General features: G+C 42.5%; 1 protein-coding gene across 2 annotated transcripts in view; it reads right to left on the bottom strand.

Moving 5' to 3' along the window:
- Window positions 1–372: 372 nt before the first annotated feature.
- iqca1 (IQ motif containing with AAA domain 1) overlaps window positions 373–23,271 on the bottom strand; it is a 51,716-nt gene continuing 28,817 nt past the window's right edge. For both annotated transcript variants that reach the window (XM_056233562.1, XM_056233563.1), the window contains exons 10-19: window positions 22,773–22,879; window positions 21,645–21,743; window positions 18,861–18,925; window positions 18,375–18,457; window positions 16,832–16,939; window positions 4,455–4,654; window positions 2,112–2,198; window positions 1,208–1,385; window positions 783–1,021; window positions 373–677 (exon numbers count right to left, since the gene is read on the bottom strand). In XM_056233562.1, coding sequence (XP_056089537.1) covers window positions 522–677; window positions 783–1,021; window positions 1,208–1,385; window positions 2,112–2,198; window positions 4,455–4,654; window positions 16,832–16,939; window positions 18,375–18,457; window positions 18,861–18,925; window positions 21,645–21,743; window positions 22,773–22,879 — 1,322 coding nt within the window. In that variant the 3' untranslated portion in view covers window positions 373–521. The remainder of the gene's footprint in view (window positions 678–782; window positions 1,022–1,207; window positions 1,386–2,111; window positions 2,199–4,454; window positions 4,655–16,831; window positions 16,940–18,374; window positions 18,458–18,860; window positions 18,926–21,644; window positions 21,744–22,772; window positions 22,880–23,271) is intronic.

Here is a 23,271-nt window from a genome sequence, read left to right as displayed (position 1 = left end):
CAATCACATTTTAATAGATCAAATTATAAAGTAAAGCAACATACATATTAAACAACACACCCATCTTTGTACTTCCTCTCTGCACAGTGATAAAGTTGAAGGCAATCCAATCTAAACAGTTTGGAACAGTGTCCAAGCTCTTGTATCAATTGTGAGAAGCTTCAGTTGTTAGAGGTATAATGTTTTATGTTCTCAGTAAAGGGTCTGCTAGTCTGACTATATCATCGCAGAAACTATTTTTTCCCCAATGGGAATACCTAATTCAAGTAAGAAATATCATAATTAGCCAAAAATACACATGATAAAGCACACAGATGAAAACCAACATAATCCAAACTGGTTGTGGAATGAGTAGAATTAATTAGTAAAAATACCATAAAAAGTACTAGTTGAGAAACAAAGGAAAGGATTAAACACTGAAGTAGACTTTTCATTGGGAGATGTGCTGATGCTCTCTGCTGGCCAGAAGATGAACTGCAACTGTATTTTTTTTAAGGGTCTGATTGGAGTGTCCATTTTTTTCACTTCTTTTTCTTTCTCTTCTTATTCTTCCCCTCCTTCCCTTTTGTTTGTAATTTTCCTCCTTTTGTTTTCCCTTTCTTGAGATCTGCCTCCTCCTCACTGGCCCTGGCCGCTCGTGCCCTTTTTTTGCCCAGAGGTGTCCGGCTGTACCAAGTCTATCAACGCAGAAAATACAAACATAATCTACAGTCAGTATGCATACGTATAGCTGGGTTCAACACATGCGTCCCTCCAGAAAGCATCAAAAAAAAAAAACTGACCTTAAAGGCCTCCTCCTCTTCTTTGTAGACCGGGTCTAGCCTTGCAAGAGGTGGGATGAACTCCACAGCAGTGAGGGGTCTTTTGGTCTGCTGGTTGAGGCGGTAAGAGTTCAGGACAGTTTGGATCGCCTGAAGAATGTGACCCTGAGTGTAACCATCTGTAACTTTAGCTAGAGAGCTCAGGTCCAGCTTAGGGCCCAACTGAGCACCACCTGCTTGGAGCAGCTCCTTCCACAGAGCTAAACATAAAAGATAAATTAATATACACAATAATCTAGATCTAAAAAAAACAAAAAAAAACAAAAAAAACATGATGTATAGAAATGCAAACTGTAATTATAAAGAATGATACATGTGTTAATAACTTAATATGTGAAATCGATCTCAGTATGAAACTTTAAACACAAACATAGATGATTACTTACTAAATCTCGAAGCATAATCTGGTCTAGGGATCAAAATGATCTTCTTGTAAACTTTACAGAGAGGTTTGATGTCTGCATCAAAAGGTCTGCGTGTCGTTCCCACCACTAACACACGGTCCTCTGGTTTAATAGATTTTAGGACCTTCGGCAGGTTTTTCTTTAGTCTTTTGGGTTCCATCTAGAAATGAACAGAATTAAGAAACAGCTGAACTGAAGAAAACAAGAGTCCTGCAGGGATGATGCATTTTTGTAGACAATTTTAGCACTTGAGGTTCCATCGTCCCAATTCTTGTCAATGTTTTCTTTTTGTTAAATACTTGAAATATGGTCTGGTTAACACAAGCTTATTTCCATGTTTTATTCTATGTCATCAATAATACCCAATGATATGTGAACCGGCGGTTGTTAACAACAAGTGGCTAAATGGGACTACAGAGGTTGTCGGGACATTAAACGTCATCATTCGAACAGGTAAACTCATCGACTCACAAGTCCCCTTTCACAGCCTCGTTGGGTTTATAATCACGTTCCTGCAAACTATTCTAACTCGAACTTTCAGGATTTTTTTTTTTTAAATTGACGCTGAAAGAGTTGTTGGAAGCGCAATGGAACAAAACATTCAAGAATCATAAACTTTCAGCACTGCAGCAGCACTCTTTTAATGTTAGCACTCTACATCTTTAACCACAAGAGGACAGCAGAGTCCACCACCTCACATTGACAATGGCTTTAAAAAAGAGGTTTTTACTTTATATGCATTGGATTTTGTGAATGAAGAGCTAAACAAATGAAGAACAATATCACAGTTTATGGTCTGGTATTAGACTTGTATGTATGTTTCAAAATTGTGTTTATTTAGTAAGTGTTCTAATGACTGTGAGTGTAAGTGTGACATGCGACAAACCTCTTTCTCCAGCTTTGGAACTTTCTTGTAGAATGTTTTCTCAGCGTCGCCGATCCAAATCACTGAGGGCTGCAGCTGGCGAGCCACCTGCCAAAACACGACAATGTTCCTCCAACGCAAGCCAAACGGTACAACAACCCAAACAATCAGCAGCTCACACAAACAATCACTTATCGGCCAGAGCAGAAACAACACTGACCATAATCAACACTGCCCTTAAAACTAATGGTAGCACATTAGTAAAGTGAGTGCATGCTTTAATATTAATTGACTGAAAACAATGCCTTCAGTTCACTAATGTTTAACAGTAATTTCTGTAAACTCCACAGACTCCCACAAACTATGTTCCTGCAAATTTGTTTCTGATCAAAAACATGCAGACCATTTGCCCATTTAAGCACAAACACCCCATGGTATGTACCACAATTTTGTTTATACAGAAATTCTATAAAATACTACTTATACATAAAACATATATATATATATATATATATATATACCTTGATTGTGCTACATTTTACACAGTAGCTAAAATCAAAAAACAAAATATATATTGCAAATATTTAGCCTATCTGGATGAATATAACAATTGAGAGTGTTCTATGGGGTCTGTGGAAAATTTGAGACATAAATATTGAAATATTGTGTTTTTATTATTATGTATTCTCTTTTTCTAGGACTGTTGCTGAAAAAATGTGTAAAATTGGTCTGGAGAGATACATATAAAAAAAAAAATGCTATACAACTAAATGAAATGAAAATGAATTGAAAGTGAAAAGTTTCTTTTTCGGTTTATACATCTAAAAGAAGATGCAAGTCAATATTTTCTAGATAATATTTTAGCGAATTTTTTATTTTTTATTTTATTTCACACAGTATATATTTGGCAAATATTTACACATATCTAGCTGCCTTCATATTTTAAAAGGGGGAATCCCTCACGAGGGGATCATCATATTTGGGGGTCTTTGGCATCAAAACGGTTGAGAACCACTGGCCTATAAGGTCATTCTGTTATGCTGCATGCATAAAATCTGCATACTATGCATTGTATACACTCTAGTAAGATTGTAGTATAGTAGAATGCTTTTGTCTCAGTCTTGGTTTCCTAAGAAAAGTCAAGCATGGGCTTCTGTTAGTTTGGAAACAGTAAATTTGAACTCCCTTTATTAACCGCTAAGAACTTGAAATCTCTGTCGGCTTCTGTTTTATGATGCGGTCCATAGCGAATTAATCAGCACTGCATATTTCCACACAGGATTTCTCAGATTCAGTTCCATAATGAAAATCGTTGGATATATAGCTGTAATTCAAGAAAACACTAGCTCTTTTCCCACATATTTGAGTTAACCACCTGGATTTGCGGATTTGTTTCAGTCGGATTTGTTTTGGCTTCCACGGGAGCAACATCAGAAGTATGCAGTTGTACAGATTAGAGGGAACAGTAACAAACTAACTTCCCTAAATATATGTAAATAAAACCTTTCTCCAATGTTTGTAACAGAGAGCGTTGCAGTGGACAGGAAAGTGGAGGAGTGATTCATCTCAAAACGGCTTAGTGAGCAGGAAATCATGCTGGCACCTGGTTTTATTCCCAGCATGCATTAGGAGAGGTGCTGAAAGACCACCATCCAACACAATGCTGAGCACAGAATCTCAGAATCCCCCTGCCTCATCCTGCCTTGTTTATCTGTGGTGCCAGATGCTCTCAGGAACAGTTCTTCAAGTAAAACTTCCAAGCCTGGTATTCCCCTCTCTTAAAGGACACAAATATGGCCACAAAAAAACTATACTGGTGGGCAACAGCCCAAATTTCATAGCCCTTTATTGATTTGACCTTTCCATTCTTTGTGATTTATTACTAAAGCGTCATTAAAAAAAGGGAAGAGGTGATATGGGGATACAATTTGGCCTCCTAGGTTAAACACGCGAGTTTATTTATGTACAGTACTAAACACTTCTTGAAATGTTAAACAGCAAGTAAACAACGTCTTTCTAGAAGTATTTTGTTGCCACATTGAGACAGGGAGGAAAGTTTTTCCATTTGCATTAGTGTTTATGTTTGGAAGTCATGCCAGAATATTTCTCATAAACAGAAAAAACATCACGCAAAGCCTCATGTTTCACTCTATGTTAGAACATGAATTGATGATCCTGACGATAAGTCTTGACGCAAGCTAAAGTATGCATAGCAATCAATCAGGTATGTCTATCCTATCAGTTTTTATGAAATGTGGAGCTAAATGAAGCTCATGGAATTTCAACATTTCAATATCTTAGAATCTTGGCTTTCTATATTCCCAGAAGGTATTTTCAGAGAGGCCTCAGATGGTTTCCCCTCACCTTGAAGACCATGTGCAGGAGGAATTGCAGTCCGCTTTTGCCTGGATATTTGCCAGCTAGTGTTGAAGGGGAGAGGTCGAATAAGTTTGCACCAGTTTCGTTGCATAGGGCATGCACCAACATCTTCTTCCCAACCCCTGCCGGCCCCGTAAGCAGCACAGCCCGGATCAGGGGCCCTCTCTCATGGACGCACTGAGAGCCTATGGAGACCAGAAGAGGGAGCAGTGAGATTTCCTTCTCAGACGATATACTTCAAGCAAAATCAAAGAAAGAACAGGTGTGATATAATTTCGAACAAAATCAGGCCAAAACAAAGTTTGTTTAACGTTCGTTTCGGGAGTTCAAAACAGCTTGCCACACACTGGAGTATATAGGGTAGGGCTGCATGATTATGACAACAATCATAATTGTCGATTATTCCCTTGAATTGTAATTGCGATTATTAATTACGATTATCACAAGAAAAAAAAACCTTAAGATAAGCTGTAGAAAGAAAAAAAAACACATTAAGCACACAGAATAATGTAAGTGGACTTTTTTTGTAATTGCGCCTTTGAACGATTACATAATTGTGGCATCCGTAATTGTAATCACGACTACAAATTCGATTTATTGTGCAGCCCTAATATCTTGTGTGTTCTATCCCTGTTCTTATCAACCTTGACCTCCTACACTTTTGTCTTTGCTCTGTCGTCCTCATTTATCATAAATTCATTTTCCTGACTATGCAGTATATAAGATAACCATCTGTAAACATCGGTTGAATAAGAGTAACTGTTTAAGTCATCTCAAGATAATTGTCAGATAATTTGTTATAATATAACATTGGTCTAACAAAGAAGGAAAATCCCCTTTGACTCCAGCTGTTTAAACTCGATTGCACCCCACCCAATCATTCATCTATATCTAAAGACAGGGAGGAACTCCCTGCAAACTCTATACTCATTTGATTAGGAAGTCAGATGTCAGAAAAGGTTGATGGCTCTGGCTGCCGGTGCTCAGTAACAGAAGAACAATAGTTTAATGGCTCTCTGGGGCTAAATCACAGGTGGTGTGAGATTCCTCTCATGGATGCTGTAAGGGATCCAACTGGACAGAGCTCAGGATGCAGTGAGCTGGCATGAATGTGAGACCACACAGACACACAAACAGAAGCATACACAAATATACGTCTACCAGTGCGCACACAAACGTCCGGCCACACACACACGTTCAGACAAACAAACATGTCTGCCCAGAAGGGAGGCTTACACATAACAGGTGCAGCACAATATCACGTCTCTGTTCTCAATGAGTCCCAAAAGTGCTATAAAAGTATACTTGTGGTTCTTATTCGATATCTTTATATCTAAGTCATTATTCACTGAAAATCTTGGCATCCACACATCTCTCCTCGCTGCGTTCATGAGAATTCATGAAAGTAGCAATGTCTGATTCATTCTTTTAAGTTGGCTATTTTCAGTGAATAAGTTGATTTAGTTTAAAAAACTGCTCTAAATGATTCATTCACAAATCAGAATGAACAAGTTCTCAAGTTCAAATCACTGACAAGAAAAAAAAAAAGCTCATTGGAGGGGTAATGAATAACTTAAATTTATCTTTGTTCATCACAAAACATATTGTAAATATTAAAGTAAATATTATTAAGTAAATAATATGAATATTAATAATATTATAAATGCTTACAGCACAGTTGTATGGGATATTAACATACTTTCATGGTGCTTAAGTATCCCTTTTGAAGCTTGAAAGTCTTACGCTGCATCTGAAATTAAATACTTCCCTACTATATAGTATGCGAAAAAAAGTATGTCTGAATACATAATAGCTATACCTACTCGAAAAATAGTAGGCGAAAAGTACCTGGATATCCTACAACTTCCGACCGAGATTCTGGTGCGCATTCGATGGACAACTTACTATCCCATGAGGCCAGAGGAGAGGATTTGTGAATGGAAGTGGTAACGCTGGTAGGTCACGTGACAGTAACAACATAGCGGATGTAGTAGCCTACGTCTGAACTTCATTCATACTAGAACATACTTTAATGTTCGCAAAGTAATTCAAACGCAGTATACCTACACAGACAGTATGTGATTTTGAACGCACCGTTGATCCCTATTTATTGTAATAACATAGAGCAGGACAGTTGTGACCCTGCCTGGATCACAAAACCAGTCACAAGTAGCACGGGTATATTTGTGGCAATAGCCAATGGGTCAAAATGATCGATTTTTCTTTTATGCCAAAAATCATTAGGATATTAAGTAAAGATCATGTTCCACGAAGATATTTTGTAAATTTCCTACCGTAAATATATAAAACATTTATTCTCTTACGAGAGGTTCTCTCGTATTGCGTAAGCTAGCTTACGCTGCGGGAAAGATTCATCTTTGCTGAGATATTGAAGCCAAAAAATTATTTCATAATTTGTATCCATACACAACGCAGTTCCTCTGCGGCAGACCTAGAGCAGGCTAGCTAGCAGCTCATTGGTTCGCTCAGAGAGAACTGCTTAAGCCTATGGGAGAGCGGGGCTGAACCCGCTTCCAATGAGAGGCGCCCGCGCGCTCATTGCGTCATGGCCCGCCAGAATGGGCGTGGTCATGGTGTATATAACAGTCTCTCCCAGGCTTATATGTTGATTCATTTCATCTTCAGCAAGCTGCACGCTTCTGCTGTCCTGAGAAAAGCCGTCGCCGTCGAGAAGGCATCTCTCTAGCGAGCTCCCGGACCCTGAAGAAGCCGGCCGTCTTCGCCACCTTCAGCCGCCCTGCAAGCTAGCGCCATCCGACGACTGTATCCTTTCTCTTTTCTCCATTATATCTAAAAGAGCCGAGCGTCTTTTTAAAGATGTCTCGTTTTTCCTGCGGCTCTTGCCGCGCTCGTCTCGAGGACGGAGACCGCCATGTCATCTGCGCTCTCTGCCTGGGACTCGAGCACGCAGAACTCGCCCTCGCGGATGGAGGATGCGACTTCTGTGAGAGCCTGCCGTTTTCGTCCCTGCGGGCACGACTTCTGGCAGCAAAATCCGCTCCCGCGCCGCCTTCTTCTTCGCCGCGTAAGAAGAAACGCCGCTCCCAGAGGCCGCCGGAGCCCCCAGCGGAACAATGCGGGCCGCCGCCGCCGCCTCCCGCTTCCCGCTCTCCCTCCCCGCCCCTGCCGGACATACAGTTGCCGCCGAGTGGCCGCTCTGTCGCTTCCGATGACGCCGCGGAGGAGAAGGACTCCTGTTCACTGCTCGCATCAGACAGTGAAGAATGGTCATCTCTCGGATCCACGAGAGAATCGGCGGGGATCCACGCCGGGATAGAGGAGGAACTAATGCGCCTCCTCTCACAGGCCGTCGAACGCCTCGGTCTCGAGTGGTCTCCTCCACCCGAGCAGGCCCCGAACCGGATGGACGGCAGCTTTTTTCATCGGCGCTCGACCCCCGCGTGCAACCGGGCCACTCCATTCCTGCGTGAAGTTCAGGATCTGACACGGATCTGAGAAGTGCTACGGACCTCGCCCTTCGCGCCACTAAAGCCGCCGCACAAGCTCTGGGGAGATGCATGGCCAGCCTTTGTGTTGCCGAGAGACACTTATGGCTCACACTCGCCGACATGGGAGATTCTGAGCGCGCCGCGTTTCTTAACGCGCCCCTCTCCCCGACGGGCCTTTTTGGATCTGCTGTCACGGGAATCGTCGATCGCTTTTCTGAGGTCCAGAAAGCTACTCAGGCGATGAATTTGTTTCTGCCCCGCCGCGCTAGCTCTTCCGCGGGCCGCTCTCGCGAGCCTCCTGCCAGAGCTCCACCACAGCGCCCCCCTCCGCAGACTCAAACAGCCCAGCGCAGACAGGGCGGCCGCCCTCGCTCTCGCTCTGACAGCCGCCGCAGACCGCCGCCCCCACGAGGCCCGCGACCTAAGATCACGCTGAAGCCTGATCATCAGAAGTCTGCCTAGCAAAGTTAAGAAAACGAAGGTGCTCTCCCGCTGCGGCCGGACCGCCGTCAAAGCTTCGCCCTCTGCCAGTCCCCGTTATTTCGCCGACTGCTGTAGTGTTGACCGCCACAAACAAGCCGGTGTCCCAGCCCGCTTGCGAGCGACAAAAAGCCGTTTTTACGGCTACCCAGAGAAATTTCAAAAAGAGAAAATTTGCCAGTTGTGTAGAAAATGTGCCCACAATCCTGTGCTCACCCATACACACAAGCATAACATATCCCGTGTCTCTATCAGAGCCCCATCACATGAAACGGGCACAGCCCGCTCTAATATCAGAGAACATAAACACGCCCACGAGCTCGTGTCCCCTCTCTGCTCGCTCTGTTTCACGGCCCATAGACTCCTCTCTGAGTGCAAATCCCGTTGCCACACACATTCAAAGCGCGCCCACACACTGTGTCCAGCCCGCTATGTGCAGCAATCAGGGCGATATAGCCATTCGGCCACTAGCCGCATGCTCCAAAGCGTGGGAAGCCATTCCAGGCATTTCCCCGTGGGTTCTAAGCATTATAAAGAACGGCTATCTGCTACAGTTTCGCCGCCGCCCGCCTCGTGCGCGCGCGCGGCTCGAATCTACTGTCAACCCGCTGGCCGCCGGCGCGCTCCGCTCAGAAATTGCGACGCTGTTGCAAAAGGGCGCCATAGAGAGAGTCCCACCATCTATGACCGAGTCGGGGTTTTTACGGCCGTTATTTTCTGGTTCCCAAGAAAGACGGCGGCCTCAGACCGATTTTAGATCTCAGGTCTTTGAACAAAGTGCTCATGAAGAGACCGTTCAAGATGCTCACTACCAGGAAACTCCTCGCGCAGGTGCGCCAGGGGGACTGGTTCATCTCTCTAGACCTGAAAGACGCCTATTTTCAGATCCAGATAAATCCCCGTCACAGGCCATTCTTACGTTTCGCCTTCGAGGGTCATGTTTATCAATACGCCGTTCTCCCGTTCGGCTTATCTCTGGCGCCCCGCACATTTACGAAGTGCATGGATACGGCGCTCGCCCCCCTGCGGAGCCAGGGGCTGCGCATATTGAATTATCTGGACGACTGGCTGATTTTGGCCCAATCACAGACGGAGCTTCTGTCGCACCGCGCAGTTCTCCTCGACCATCTGAAAACGCTGGGCCTCTCTGTCAACTGGACAAAGAGCTCCCTTCAACCCAGTCAATCGATTTCCTTTCTAGGAATAGATTTGAACTCGGTCACGATGACGGCTCGCCTGTCTACACAGCGCGCGCGCAGTGTACAGCGACTGGCCGCCTCGTTTCAGATGGGCACCCGCTCACCTCTGAAAACTTTTCAGAGGATGCTGGGTTACATGGCCTCAGCCTCCGCTGTACTTCAGCTGGGCCTTCTGCACATGCGTCCGCTTCAGCTTTGGTTAAACAGCCGTGTACCCCACCGCGCGTGGAACACGGGCCGCCAGCTGATCAGAGTTACGCAGACATGTCTCACGGCGCTGCAGCCATGGACAGTAGCAGAATGGTTTCGACAGGGCGTCACGATGGGGACCTTTTCTCGCCGAAAAGTCATCTCGACAGATGCATCCAACACGGGTTGGGGTGCAGTCTGCGAGGGCTCACCGGCCTTCGGCCATTGGTCGACACAGGAAAGCCCTTTACACATAAACTGTCTGGAAATGCTTGCGGTCGAGAACGCGCTTTCGCGCTTCCTCTCGCTCATTCGGGGACACCACGTCCTGATCCGTTCGGACAACATGGCTGTGGTCTCCTATCTCAACCGTCAGGGCGGTGTCAGGTCCAGGAATCTCTTCCTACTGACACACCGCATTTTAGTTTGGTCTCAGAGCCGCCTGCTCTCGCTCAGAGCGACGCATGTGCCGGGCCATCTGAACGACGGTCCAGACATACTGTCCAGGAACCTCATCTCCTCAGGAGAATGGTCCCTGAACACACAAACGGTCCAAATACTGTGGCGGCTATTCGGCAGAGCAGAGGTGGACCTCTTCGCGTCAGAAGAGAACGCTCACTGCCCAATATTTTTCTCAAGGAGCGAGGACGCGCTAGCCCAGGAATGGCCTCGCCGCCCGCTCTATGCTTTCCCTCCGATCGCTCTGCTACCACAGGTAATTCAGAGGATCAGGGACACACGCCACTCTGTGCTCCTCATAGCCCCGCATTGGGAGAGTCAGAATTGGGTTCCGGAGCGCACTCAGCTGTCGCAGACAGCCCCGTGGCCCATCCCAGTCAGAGCAGATCTCCTCTCTCAGGCTCGCGGCACGATCTGGCACCCCCATCCACGGCGCTGGGCGCTACATGCATGGGTGATCAACGACTATTCGTTGATTTGCCAGAAGGAGTAAGAAACACTATCATACAGGCTAGAGCACCTTCCACGAGAAGGCTCTATGCGTCTAAATGGTCTGTGTTCTCAAAATGGTGCACCGACAAACATCTGGACCCACGGTCATGCGAGGTGCCGTCTTTGCTTGTTTTCCTTCAAGAGATGCTGGACAAGGGCAGGTCCCCCTCCACTCTCAAGGTTTACGTGGCAGCCGTCGCGGCGTTCTCTGAACCCCGACGCGCTCAGTCCCTGGGCAAAGACGAGTTAGTCATCCGCTTCCTCAGGGGAGCTAAGAGGATGAACCCTCCGCGCCCCCCTTCGGTTCCTATCTGGGATCTTTCTATAGTTCTCGAAGCTATGAAAGCACCCCCGTTCGAACCGCTCGAGTCTGTGGACCTAAAATACCTCTCGCTCAAAACCGTTTTTCTGACGGCTCTGTCCTCAGTAAAACGCGTGGGGGATCTTCACGCGCTCTCATCCAGCACCGCGTGTCTCGAGTTTGGTCCGAATGATTCTGTTGTCATTCTCAAACCTAGACATGGTTATGTCCCGAAGGCGATTGGTACCCCGTTCAGGGCTCAGATTATTTCCCTATCGGCTCTGCCTTCATCCGATAGTGAGCGCGACGCCAATCTCCTCTGCCCGGTGCGGGCTCTGAGATTGTACACTACGCGCGCTGCCGCGTTCAGACGCGCTGAGCAGCTTTTCGTGTCGTTTGGGGGGCGCACCAAAGGTCTGGCCGCCTCTAAACAGACACTGTCTAGATGGATAGTAGACGCTATCGCCTCTGCTTACGCATCTAAATGCCTGCCCTGCCCTCTGGGCATCAGGGCGCACTCCACTAGAGGCATGGCCTCATCGTGGGCATGGTCCTGTGGAATTTCCATTCATGACATTTGTGTGGCCGCGGGATGGGCCTCCCCGTCCACTTTTGTCAGATTTTACAACTTGGAAGTTCCCGCCTTGCAGGCAAAATTACTAGCTGTCTAAACGACCAGCTCCCTAAGAAGCTGCATTACTGGGAGTCCCTCACACAACCGGTTCGCCCCTTGTGCTCTCCTTAAATGCTTATACACTTCATGTGCCCGCTCTGCCGGCCTCATACATGCTTATGTATACACTTCATGTGCCCGCTCTGCCGGCCTCATAATACATTCACTCCACGTTAAAAATCCCCCGGTATCACCCTGGGATTCATGAGTGGATTCATAGCGCGCACGGCGTTGACCAGGTGTTCCCGCAGCGTAAGCTAGCTTACGCAATACGAGAGAACCTCTCGTAAGAGAACGAATCGGTTACCTAACGTAACCTCGGTTCTCTCTAGAAGAGGGAACGAGTATTGCGTTCCCGGCCGTGCTTGCGCTACTAGCGTTTCGCTTCACGCTGAAATAAATCAACATATAAGCCTGGGAGAGACTGTTATATACACCATGACCACGCCCATTCTGGCGGGCCATGACGCAATGAGCGCGCGGGCGCCTCTCATTGGAAGCGGGTTCAGCCCCGCTCTCCCATAGGCTTAAGCAGTTCTCTCTGAGCGAACCAATGAGCTGCTAGCTAGCCTGCTCTAGGTCTGCCGCAGAGGAACTGTGTTGTGTCCCGTCCTTCGGATGAGACGTTAAACCGAGGTCCTGACTCTCTGTGGTCATTAAAAATCCCAGGATGTCTTTCGAAAGAGTAGGGGTGTAACCCCGGCATCCTGGCCAAATTTGCCCAGTGGCCTCTGTCCATCGTGGCCACCTAATCATCCCTATATACTAATTGGCTTTATCACTCTGTCTCCTCTCCACCAGTAAGCTGGTGTGTGGTGGGCGTTCTGGCGCAATATGGCTGCCGTCGCATCATCCAAGTGGATGCTGCACATTGGTGGTGTTTGAGGAGATTCCCCCTTCTATGTGAAGCGCTTTGAGTGCCTAGAAAAGCGCTATATAAATGTAATGAATTATTATTTATTATTATTATGGATACAAATTATGAAATAATTTTTTGGCTTCAATATCTCAGCAAAGATGAATCTTTCCCGCAGCGTAAGCTAGCTTACGCAATACTCGTTCCCTCTTCTAGAGAGAACCGAGGTTACGTTAGGTAACCGATTCGTTTTTGTGAGTGAATGCAGCACAATCGCAAATACAAATGGACAATTTTAAAAAACGATTTTCTCAATGTTTCGATTTTTTTGCACCCTCAGATTCCAGATTTTCAAATAGTTGTATCTCGGCCAAATATTGTCCTATCCTGACAAATCATACATCAATAGAAAGCGTATTCAGCTCTCTTGTGTTCTACGGAAGTAAGAAATTCACATGGATTTGAAATGACATGATGGTGCGTGCGTAAATGATGTCAGAATTCTCGTTGAAACTAAGTGTTCCTTGGAGTGAAAAGAAGTATGTGTAACCCATTTTTAGATAAAAAAAAGGCAGACATTGAGAGCATAGAAAGAACTGCAGTGAAACAGACTAATATTTCCTATGTGTGGGTATTTTTTCATACATTTCCAGCTCTCTTTGTCATCCCAGTGATAACTTCACAATTATAAACCAACTTTTACACTTTAAGGACTATAAGCAGCAGGGGGCGATATAAATAGAAAAATCACATTGTGCTAGCTGTGTTTGTATGAGTAGGGCATAGGCTACATCCTAATTCAAATATTATCCTAAATAATATACAAGAATTAAAGTGTCTGAAATCATAGTAGGCTGAAATCAGTAAAAGTGCCAGCATGGTATATTTTTTTTTGTGTGATTTTATTTTATTTTTCAGAGTGTGCATGATTTTTGTGCTATTACCCACAATCCCTTGCACATTGGAAAAGGATGAGTTTGTGATGTTTTACTTTTTTATAGTTGAAAAGTGTCAAGGGTGCAAGGCCAAAGCTGCTGCTAAATAATTATTTATTATTTATTAGTAATTAAATTAACTTACTGCTATCAAGGTACAGCACATGAATCATTTTACCATGTGTTCCACTTGTACTCAGAAGTCAGAAATTCCCAGTAGGAAGTTTTAACTGGAATGCCCCCTCAAGTCAGAGTTCCAACTTGGAAACTCAGAGGAACGCTCACAACCCTGACTTGAGTATCCAAAATGGCTTCTCAGCACCTCAACAGTAAGTGAAACAGAACTGTTTATTAGCACTTCTGTTTGTCTTTGTCTCAATGCAAACATTACTTGCCAAACTCTATCTGTGGACATTATTTGTGCAAAATGCTTCTTTTTAATAAACAACAAAGGTTTGCTGGACGCATCCATCTTGGTTTTCCGACTTGTGTACACTTGGTTTTCCGACTTGTGTGATTTCATTCAAAGCTCCAAAATCCGACTTCCAAGGTAAACACACCATAAGCACCAGATTAGCACTAACAGGCCTCAACTGGATAGTATGGTTGGATCAGTTGTTTGTGAATATTTATAGAAATTGTATGAGTTCTAAATGTATCTCAGGTATGAATCATTGTATTTAATCATTTGAACAAAATTACTGTACAAATGGTTCCAGTAAAAAATAAAGTAGTTTTGAGTTTTGCATGTGGTTCAATGGAGAGTTAAGCTTTTTAAGCATGTAAGCACCCCCTTGAGGAAGCCCACTTGTGTCACATAGAAAAGGTTTCATAGGTTATTAGCCGCCAAAATTTCCCACCCAGTGCTACACAATCTAAAGTATGTCCTTTACCATCACCAGCGAAGTGCATACTTTTATTGCGCACTGTAAGCAAGCAGATTGGAGCACAGCCTGTGTATGTTTATGCATGAATTAATGTGTATCTGCGTGTACACTTCACTAGCACCATGGTTTAAACTTGATTATCCAAAATTGAATTAACTTCCTAATCTCTCCCAACAGCTCTGTTAAAAGGGCCATTGTGTTATGGAGGAAGTTCATTTGACCTCAGAATATCTGCAATGTTTATCAAGTATAAAATGGTTTACAGAAAAGCACAATGAGGAACACTGTGAGAAACTTGTGCTTTTCTGCAACCACCTAGAAGGTAGTTGTACTAACCATGGTTCATAGTTCATGAATCTCACACTGTCCCAGTTAACAGCTGCTGGCTTTGATGTTCAAATCAGATTTACACTAGTCCGCCCTGTAAAATGGTGGGAGCGATTATATTTCTAGGGATGGGTAGGTAAGAACTCAAGAAAGAAAATAACAGAAATGAAAGAAAATCTAATCTCAACTTGTTCTCAACTTGTTTTGCTTCAAGGACAATGAAAAAGTCCTTAAAATCAAACACTGAAAGTTTACCATTAAAATTGATTCAGAATGAACCATGCAAAAAAATATTCAAAATGATCAGTATGAGACAGGCTGTGTGAGGAAACAATTTTGTAAATGAAATGAATTACCATTCTAACATGTAAAACACACTTGGTCTTACTGTATTAGTTTTAGTCATATTGCAGAGTAACAGGTGAATTTGTGTCAAAATACTGCTAAGTTTGATGAGGCACAGTCTTTGACTTTGAAAGTTGATTTATTTTGCTCTGCGTTTGCTGTATTGGGAGCAATCTAGTTTTGATTTGCACTTGCAGTGTGTTACTCTCCTCTGGGAATGCCGTGATGACAGTCCTCTGGAGAGACATCACACACTCTCATACCACAGAGATCTTTAGGGATATAGACGTCCTGACTCCTTTGTGTGATTGTTTTGCTGCTGCTGACTGAGGTGTCTTTGTTTTAGCACTGAGCTCTGTTTATGTGGTAACCCTTTTCTGCCTAGGGCCACGAATCACTGAGGGACAATCTAACTCTCCCTGCAAAGAGTTGTTAAGGTTACAGCCCACCAGGGCAGCGTGTGTATGATCTGGCCTGATCCCTGGGCTGATCCCATGGCTGGGTTATTAAATGAGAAGTGAGTGTATAGAGTGAATGTTGCTGTTGATACTATGATACGGGACACCGGGCCTTGCTAGGCAATGAAGCATTCGCTCCAGAGAAAGTTACAAAAGACCATGAGCTGCTTAGTAGGGTCAAGTACAGTTCAGAAGGGCAGACAGGGTGCATTCTATTACCTACACACACACACACACACACACACACACACACACACACACACACACACACACACACACACACACACACACACACACACACACACACACACACACACACACACACACACACACACACACACACACACACACACACACACACACACACACACACACACACACACACACACACACACACACACACACACACACACACACACACACACACACACACACACACACACACACACACACACACACACACACACACACACACACACAAACAAACATGTGTGCATGGATCTAATAGTGCTACTCCTGAAAAATTGATGTGAGCCACTATAAAATTTCCTAGAGGCTCTTGAGCGCAATGGTGGTGGTTTTATTCGCAAAAACTTGTTCGTAGCTTCTGTTTTGACCCAGAAGAGATACATAGAAAAAAAAATGCATAGCTTTTTGTACAGGAACCAAACTTTGCAGATGAGCCAAGACTATCAAATGTACCGGTAATGTTTTTTTTTTTACTTTTTAAAACATGAGATATAAACACTTTTTGACCTGGGTATTAACTAAGGCTTTATGATGTTATAGAGACTATTTTTTTTTAAACATCTATGAGTTACATGTCTCAAAATTTTGTAAAATATATTTATCCTATTTCCTATATCTCAAACAGAGTATTGGGACAAAAGTTTGTTGATAAACATGAATGCACCTATTGATGAACCACTGCAACATGAACAAATTATCTTCTTTTTCATTGGTTCAAGTGTGAATTTTTTTTTGTTATTTTATATATTGATGTTTTGTTTCAGGATTCATAAATTTAGACAATTTTTGTTAATACTGGTTATTCTCAGGTTACATGTTCTTATAAATTTCACATAATGAAGTAAAATGATTTATGATTTTGATTATTTCTGTTGGTCACGTAAATTTGAAATTCAGCAGTTCAGCAGAACATACCTTCATTATAGTGACATCATCAGAGTAATGCCAGACATTTGCAGGTGTTTGTGAATGATGTATGACGACTAAAGCAAAGAGAAGCACAGTTGGCTAGGTCTGACTAGTCAGAGCTGGTTACACTCACCCAAAGGGAGAATGCCATAAAGTGCGATGAGCTGTCTTACGTCAGAGAGAGATGGCATGGGCTCAATATCTGCTTGCCGCAGTGTTGTGCCCAAGTAACTGTATTCACCTAGAGAGACAAGGAAAAATATATGCCATACTGCTTTAAATATGCTAACAAACATCAGACATCAATGGCTGCTTGCCAGCACCGCATCATGTCACCGTTACACGGTTTCCATGGAACGCAAAAAACAATGTTAGAGTAACAAAGTTGTTCCGACACAGTCAATGTGGTATTCTATACTTTAAACGCCACACCCTGTTCCCGAAAAACAAACTAAACAGAAACTGAAATTTTAAGGCTTCACATTTCGTGTCATTTTAGAGCAACATTAGGTTGCTATGCTGTGCAGTTGAACCATTGATGAGTCATAAAATCCATTGTGGTGCGCACACACACACACATTCACATGGGTGTGATTAAGCACTGTGCATGTGTCTGTGGTAAAGTCGCTTTAGCAGTAAAGCCCAGTCTGAAACCCTGGGCAATGCATTTATCATAAAACTGATTCACTTGATTCACCGGTGTAACCGTCTGATTTCAATGTGCTTGTGAGATGTAACAAATGGCAATACATGAAAACCACTGAAAACAGTGTTCTAGGTAAAATCAATGTACACTAAATGTTCACATCAAAGCTGACACTGGACTTTATGTACTTTATGTGATTAAGCTGAACTAAGTCCAAAAAGTATGAACATAAATACTGAAATGTTTAGCAAAACAAATGATTTCAGAGGCAGTTTGGAGCCCCCATAAGTGTGACCACAGTCATTGAACTGGACAAGAGTCTCTGTTTTCATGTGGTATTACACTGTGCCAGGAGAAAGGAGACTGATTTCAGCAAGTGCAACATGTTCCTGGATCAACATCTTTGTTGATCCTGGAACATCATTCCAATCAACCAATCAGATTTGAGGGACAAGTTTAATTGCCCCCAAAATTTAAAAAATGTTAAATAAACTTTTAAAAATATAAATATAGTTCTTTTTTTTTTTTTTTTAAGTGTGATAATCTTTAATTTAAAAAACATTTTTTTTTCGGGATTTAAAATATGGTTATACAGTACTTTATTTTGACAGTCCACTTTAGAGATTTTACTAACCATAAGTAACTTTGCAACTATATGTCAACTAACTCTCAGAGTATTAGTAGACTATTAGATTATGGTGAATAAAGTGTTAGCAGATATTAAGCCGACAGTCTACTAATAATCTAACATGTAGTTGTAACGTTACTTATAGTAAGTAGAATGTCTGAATTGATTTAAAGTGTTACCTAAAATATTTTCAACATTTAAAGATAATTCAATTGGAAGGAAATTTGTCATACAACTGAAATGTGTACATCTTCAAAAATAATTAAATATATTTTTGAGTGTAATGTTTAAGCATTAATGCAGAATTAAGCAAGTGAAACAAATTATGGGGTTAAGAAGACATTACAGATTGTTAAAAACTAAAAAGACGTGACATTTATCTCAGTGGTGTTTAGTTTTTACCTATGTAATCGGACAACTTGATGTTCCTTGGCCTGATTATGAAGCCTTCCAGAACAAGTTCCTCATATAGAGATTCTATGGTCCTAGAGGGAAGACAAAAAGAGAGGTAAAAAGAAAGTTTGGAAGAGAGGAAAAAAAGAAAGCATTGCAAACAAGAGAGCAAAGTGATCAGTCATGCTGTGTATCTGACGCAAACTTCTATTACATCACAGCGTTCAGAGCCAGCCGGGAATTCTTGTGCTCCACATGGATGTTTGCCAGGCACCCCCTGAGCTCCAAACCCTGACACTCACTTGAGCACTTTCCAGAAGCACAATCCCTCTATTCCAGAACTCTCACAGTGCACTGGTGTTTAACGTATGACCAACATCTCCCAGTTGCAAACAGTGCCAGGGGTCAAACATGCTCTTTTAGCAATGATTAAACTACATTATAATATTCTTGAGAAATAGACTTTGCATTTTAAACCAGTTTATTTATTCAAACCTGTCAGCTGTGAGATCCTTCTCTTTCTTCTTCTTCTTTCCAGTCTTCCGCCCTTTCTTTTTTTTCTAAAGCAAAGAAAATGTGTTTTTAGTTATGGACAACAATATAGGAAAATAATTCTGAATCAAGAATGACAGGGGAAGGAAAGTATGTGTTGTAGATATGATATTTTTCCTTTCTGGTTTTTAGATTGAAATAAGTCTTAACATTAGTTAAAGTGTGATTAGATTAGTGTCAGATTGTAAAGGAAGTTTATTTTCCTTTTAACAACAAGGCATGTCTACGTGTCTGTTTCAGTATATTAAATCTTCCGACCCTACAATGTAACATGTAAATAACAAGTGTGTGGCATATGCTTGCATCCAAAATGTAGAAATCCTGAAAAACCTCTGGTGACTTGACATAAACAATCACTGTGTGGGATCAAGTGATGGTCTGTACGTGTGTGTTTCCCTGATAATAGACTGTACACCCAGTACAGCCGTTTTTATGCAGCCTACTGGAGGAGACACCTTGGAACTTGCTGTAATTCAGGGCTTTTTCAAACCACAAATGAACCAGACTAGCAGGATTAGCAACCAGGAATTTCCACGAATGATATGTTACCAAACGTTCTAAATATTTGTTCGGCGAGTAATAGAAACCCACTTACTTCATTTTCTCAGAAACTGGGACTGAACATACTGTGATTCCCCAAAATATTTTTATGGAGAATCTTGGATCATTTTTTGGCAGGTCTCAGTATGTTAGTCAGAGAAATTAAGATCATGAAACTTTTATATAAGACAGGATGAACTCCTGCTAGCATTAGCTCAGCTTGGGCGTTGCATGTTCATTTAACAAACAAACCCTCCCTCTTGCATAATGTTCAATTTGATGTTCCCTAATTGCATGGCTTCCTAAATTCACTGAATGTGTTTTAAAATTCCAACAAAGTTCAATGTGCAAACCTACTTCGATGAATTAACAGCTGGAATTCAGTCTTACGCCAGCAGAGCTGAATAGGGTATCCGTGTGCCTGCATTTGCTGAATGATTAATGATAAAAAACATCTTTGTGTATAAATTACACACGTCGGACAGACAGCGTCTGTGACCGATTTAGCTGTCAAAACCTCTCAGCGTAAAGCAACTCAAGCAGGGTGCCAAATATGTTGTTGAGGAATTCTAGCTCTTGTGCAGGCATGCAATGAGGCCTTTTTCTATGCTTCTTGTTTTGGAGAAGACACAATAGTGACTGATTGCAGGAAATATAGAGATGGATTGGTCTCCTATATATTCCCATATATTTATAGGTCACAGTTAAACAGAGCCACACACATATTCACATACATACACAAACAGATCTATCTTTTTATATGTATATTATTCTGTCTAAATATTGCCGGCATAGTAATGGATGTTTTTACTTTGCAAATATAAATGTCTAGAATCAACACTCCGATAATACTGCTTCCAGGTCAGCTTTTTTTTGTTTCAGAGTAAAAAAATAAATAAAATCATGACACATTATGAGTTGTAATAAAGTCACATTGTGAGATATAAAGTTGCAATTGTGAGAAACAAAGCTCCAATTGCAAAATTTAAAGTCATATTGTGAAATAAGTCAGTTATGAGAAGTAAAGTTGGAGATAAAGTTTCAATTTTGAAAAACATAGTAGCAATTGCAAAACAAATAGTCCCATTGTTTTTTACTCTGTGGCCAAAACAGGATTTCTATAGTTCTAGAATATGCTTTGAGATAATACATTTAACTATACATTTACATGTCTATGACTACCGTATACATACATTATGTACTTTACCATATGTCTTGGTCCTCTCTTCATATATTACCATATATTGTGTGTGTTTGTGTGTGTATGTGGTTCAGGTATACTCTACGTTACCGGGACAAAATGTCCCCACAAAGATGGCAATATTCGAAATCCTTGTCCTTGTGGGGACATTTTTTGGTCCCCATGAGGAAAACAGCTTATAAATCATACTAAGTGATGTTTTTTGACAATTAAAAAAGATTTTAGTTTTCTGTGATGGGTAGGTTATAGGGTAAGGGTTCAGGGAAATAATTTACAGTTTGTACAGTGTAAAATTCATTATGTCAATGGAATGTCCCCATAAAACATGGAAACTCAACATGTGTGTGTGTGTACCTGGTATTCCCTACGTTATGGGGACCAAATATCCCACAACGATAATCATACTGGTAATTTTTTTTTGGGTCCCCATGACGAAAACAGCTAAATAATACTAAATTAAGTGTTTTAAAAAGAAAAGTAGAAAGTTTTCTGTGATGGGTAGGTTGAGGGGTTAGTGTAGGGAGATATAATATACAGTTTGTACAGTATAAAAATCATTGCATCTAAGTAGATCCCCATAAAACATGGAAACCAGTGTGTGTGTGTGTGTGTGTGTGTGTGTGTGTGCGTGTGTGTGTGGTGGAGAAGGTGGGGAACAGGGGCCCTATCAAAACACAAGCTGACGAGGGCAGGACACCTTTACTAATTCTCTGTCCAGACCACATTCCTGGTCATGAGGGCAGATCACTGTATGACCCCAGGGCCCCTCACACAAGGTGCATAAACAGAGGGCAGAGAGTATATCTCAAGATCTGGATTCATCCAGACTAAAAGACACATTACTGGGTTTTACAGACCAGTCACCATCTATAATCTCAGGAACATCAGGGAGCACTGAGCATCTGTACACTGTCACTCATGCAGAGAATTTAAAATGCGCTTAAGGTCTTATCTCAAAGGAAGAAGTATGCATGTCTGCCATTCACCTTTTTACTACTTTTCTTGACTTTTTTCTTTTTCTTTCCCTTGTCTCTGTCCACCACCAGTTTAAGGTTCTTCAGTTCCTGCCTCATCAGCTCGTCCACCTGAGACAAATATAAAAACATAGATGGAGAAAGAGGAAAAAACATGTGATGGCCCTCATGTTGTTCCAAACCCATAAGACTTTCGTTCATCTTCGGAACACAAATTAATATATTTTTGATTAAATCTGAGAGCTGGATCACTCCTCCATAGGCTTCTTAAGGGATCGAAACTGGCCGGCCCAAAAGTTATGAAAGACATCGTTAATATAGTCTGAGTGACTACAGTCGCTCAATCTTAAGTTTATCAAGCGTCGAGAATACTTTTTGTGGGCAGAAAAAACAAACAAAAATAACGACTTTATTCAACTATTCATTTCCTTCCCTGTGGTCCTCGAGTGAGTTCACGTAGTGATATTGCGCAAAGCTTCTGTGTTGTACGTCACACGCATCACACATGACCAGCGTCGGCCAATAGTGAGCCTACGTGTGACGTGCAACACAGAAGCTTTGCGCAATATCACTACGTGAACTCATTCGAGGCCCACAGGGAAGGAAATGAATAGTTGAATAAAGTCGTTATTTTTGTTTGTTTTTTGCGCACAAAAAGTATTCTCGTTGCTTGATAAACTTAAGATTGAGCGACTGTAGTCACTCAGACTATTTTAACGATGTCTTTCATAACTTTTGGGCCGGCCAGTTTCGATCCTTTAAGAAGCCTAGGGAGGAGTGATCCAGCTCTCAGATTTAATCAAAAATATCTTAATTTGTGTTCCGAAGATGAACGAAAGTCTTAGGGGGTTGGAACAACATGAGGGTGAGTAATTACTGACAGAATTTTCATTTTTGGGTGAACTAACCCAAACTAAGTGTTTTGTTTTCATAGAGTGTTATGACTTTCATAAAATGTAGTGCAGAAAGAGTGATGATTTCTTTACTCCCAACCAGGATTTGAATTCATGAGGGTCCGAGACAAAATTATGAAGCCTAGGGCCCCACTTCGCATATTATTGGCAAGTTAAAGATGTGTTTACTGGGACCCCTTCATCACAGGCCCCTGGTTCCCCCCCCTGATGACAGCTCTGCTCCCACCTGAACTCTGAGCTCCTCTTCAACTTCCAATCTCTTCTCCTCTCGCACCAACTGAGCATCGAAACTTTGAATGAAGTTCTGTTTTTCATCTCGGTAATGCCAAACCTCTGCAACGCACAACAAATCCACAGAGGATGTTGATTTATGTAAAACTAAATTTCAACAACCGTGATAATATGATCATACCACAGGGAAACCGCCATGGTTATTGACACATCTAAAACGACAGAACATACAGACATTATCTGACATGTGAAAACAAACTTGAGTTGGACACAAAGCATCAAAGTATAGTCAGGAGAACATCAGTCAGCACTGTGTGTAAAAGAGGAAACAATTCTGAGAGGGGTCTGGAGGGCCTCAGTCGGACCTCCTGCGTGTGGAGCATAGCGGAAGCACAGGTGCAGTAGTCTGGGTGAGAACGCAGCGTCTGATTGTACTCCGTGCTGCGCTCTCACGCGCCACATCCTGACAGGAAGTCCATTTCCACCCACTTCCT

Source organism: Rhinichthys klamathensis, unplaced genomic scaffold (assembly GCF_029890125.1).
Source record: "Rhinichthys klamathensis goyatoka isolate OS25496 unplaced genomic scaffold, OSU_Roscu_1.1 h1tg000372l_1, whole genome shotgun sequence".
NCBI lineage: Eukaryota > Metazoa > Chordata > Actinopteri > Cypriniformes > Leuciscidae > Rhinichthys > Rhinichthys klamathensis.
The sequence above is the reverse complement of the archived record's forward strand: the minus strand, read 5'-3'. Positions and strand labels throughout refer to the sequence as shown.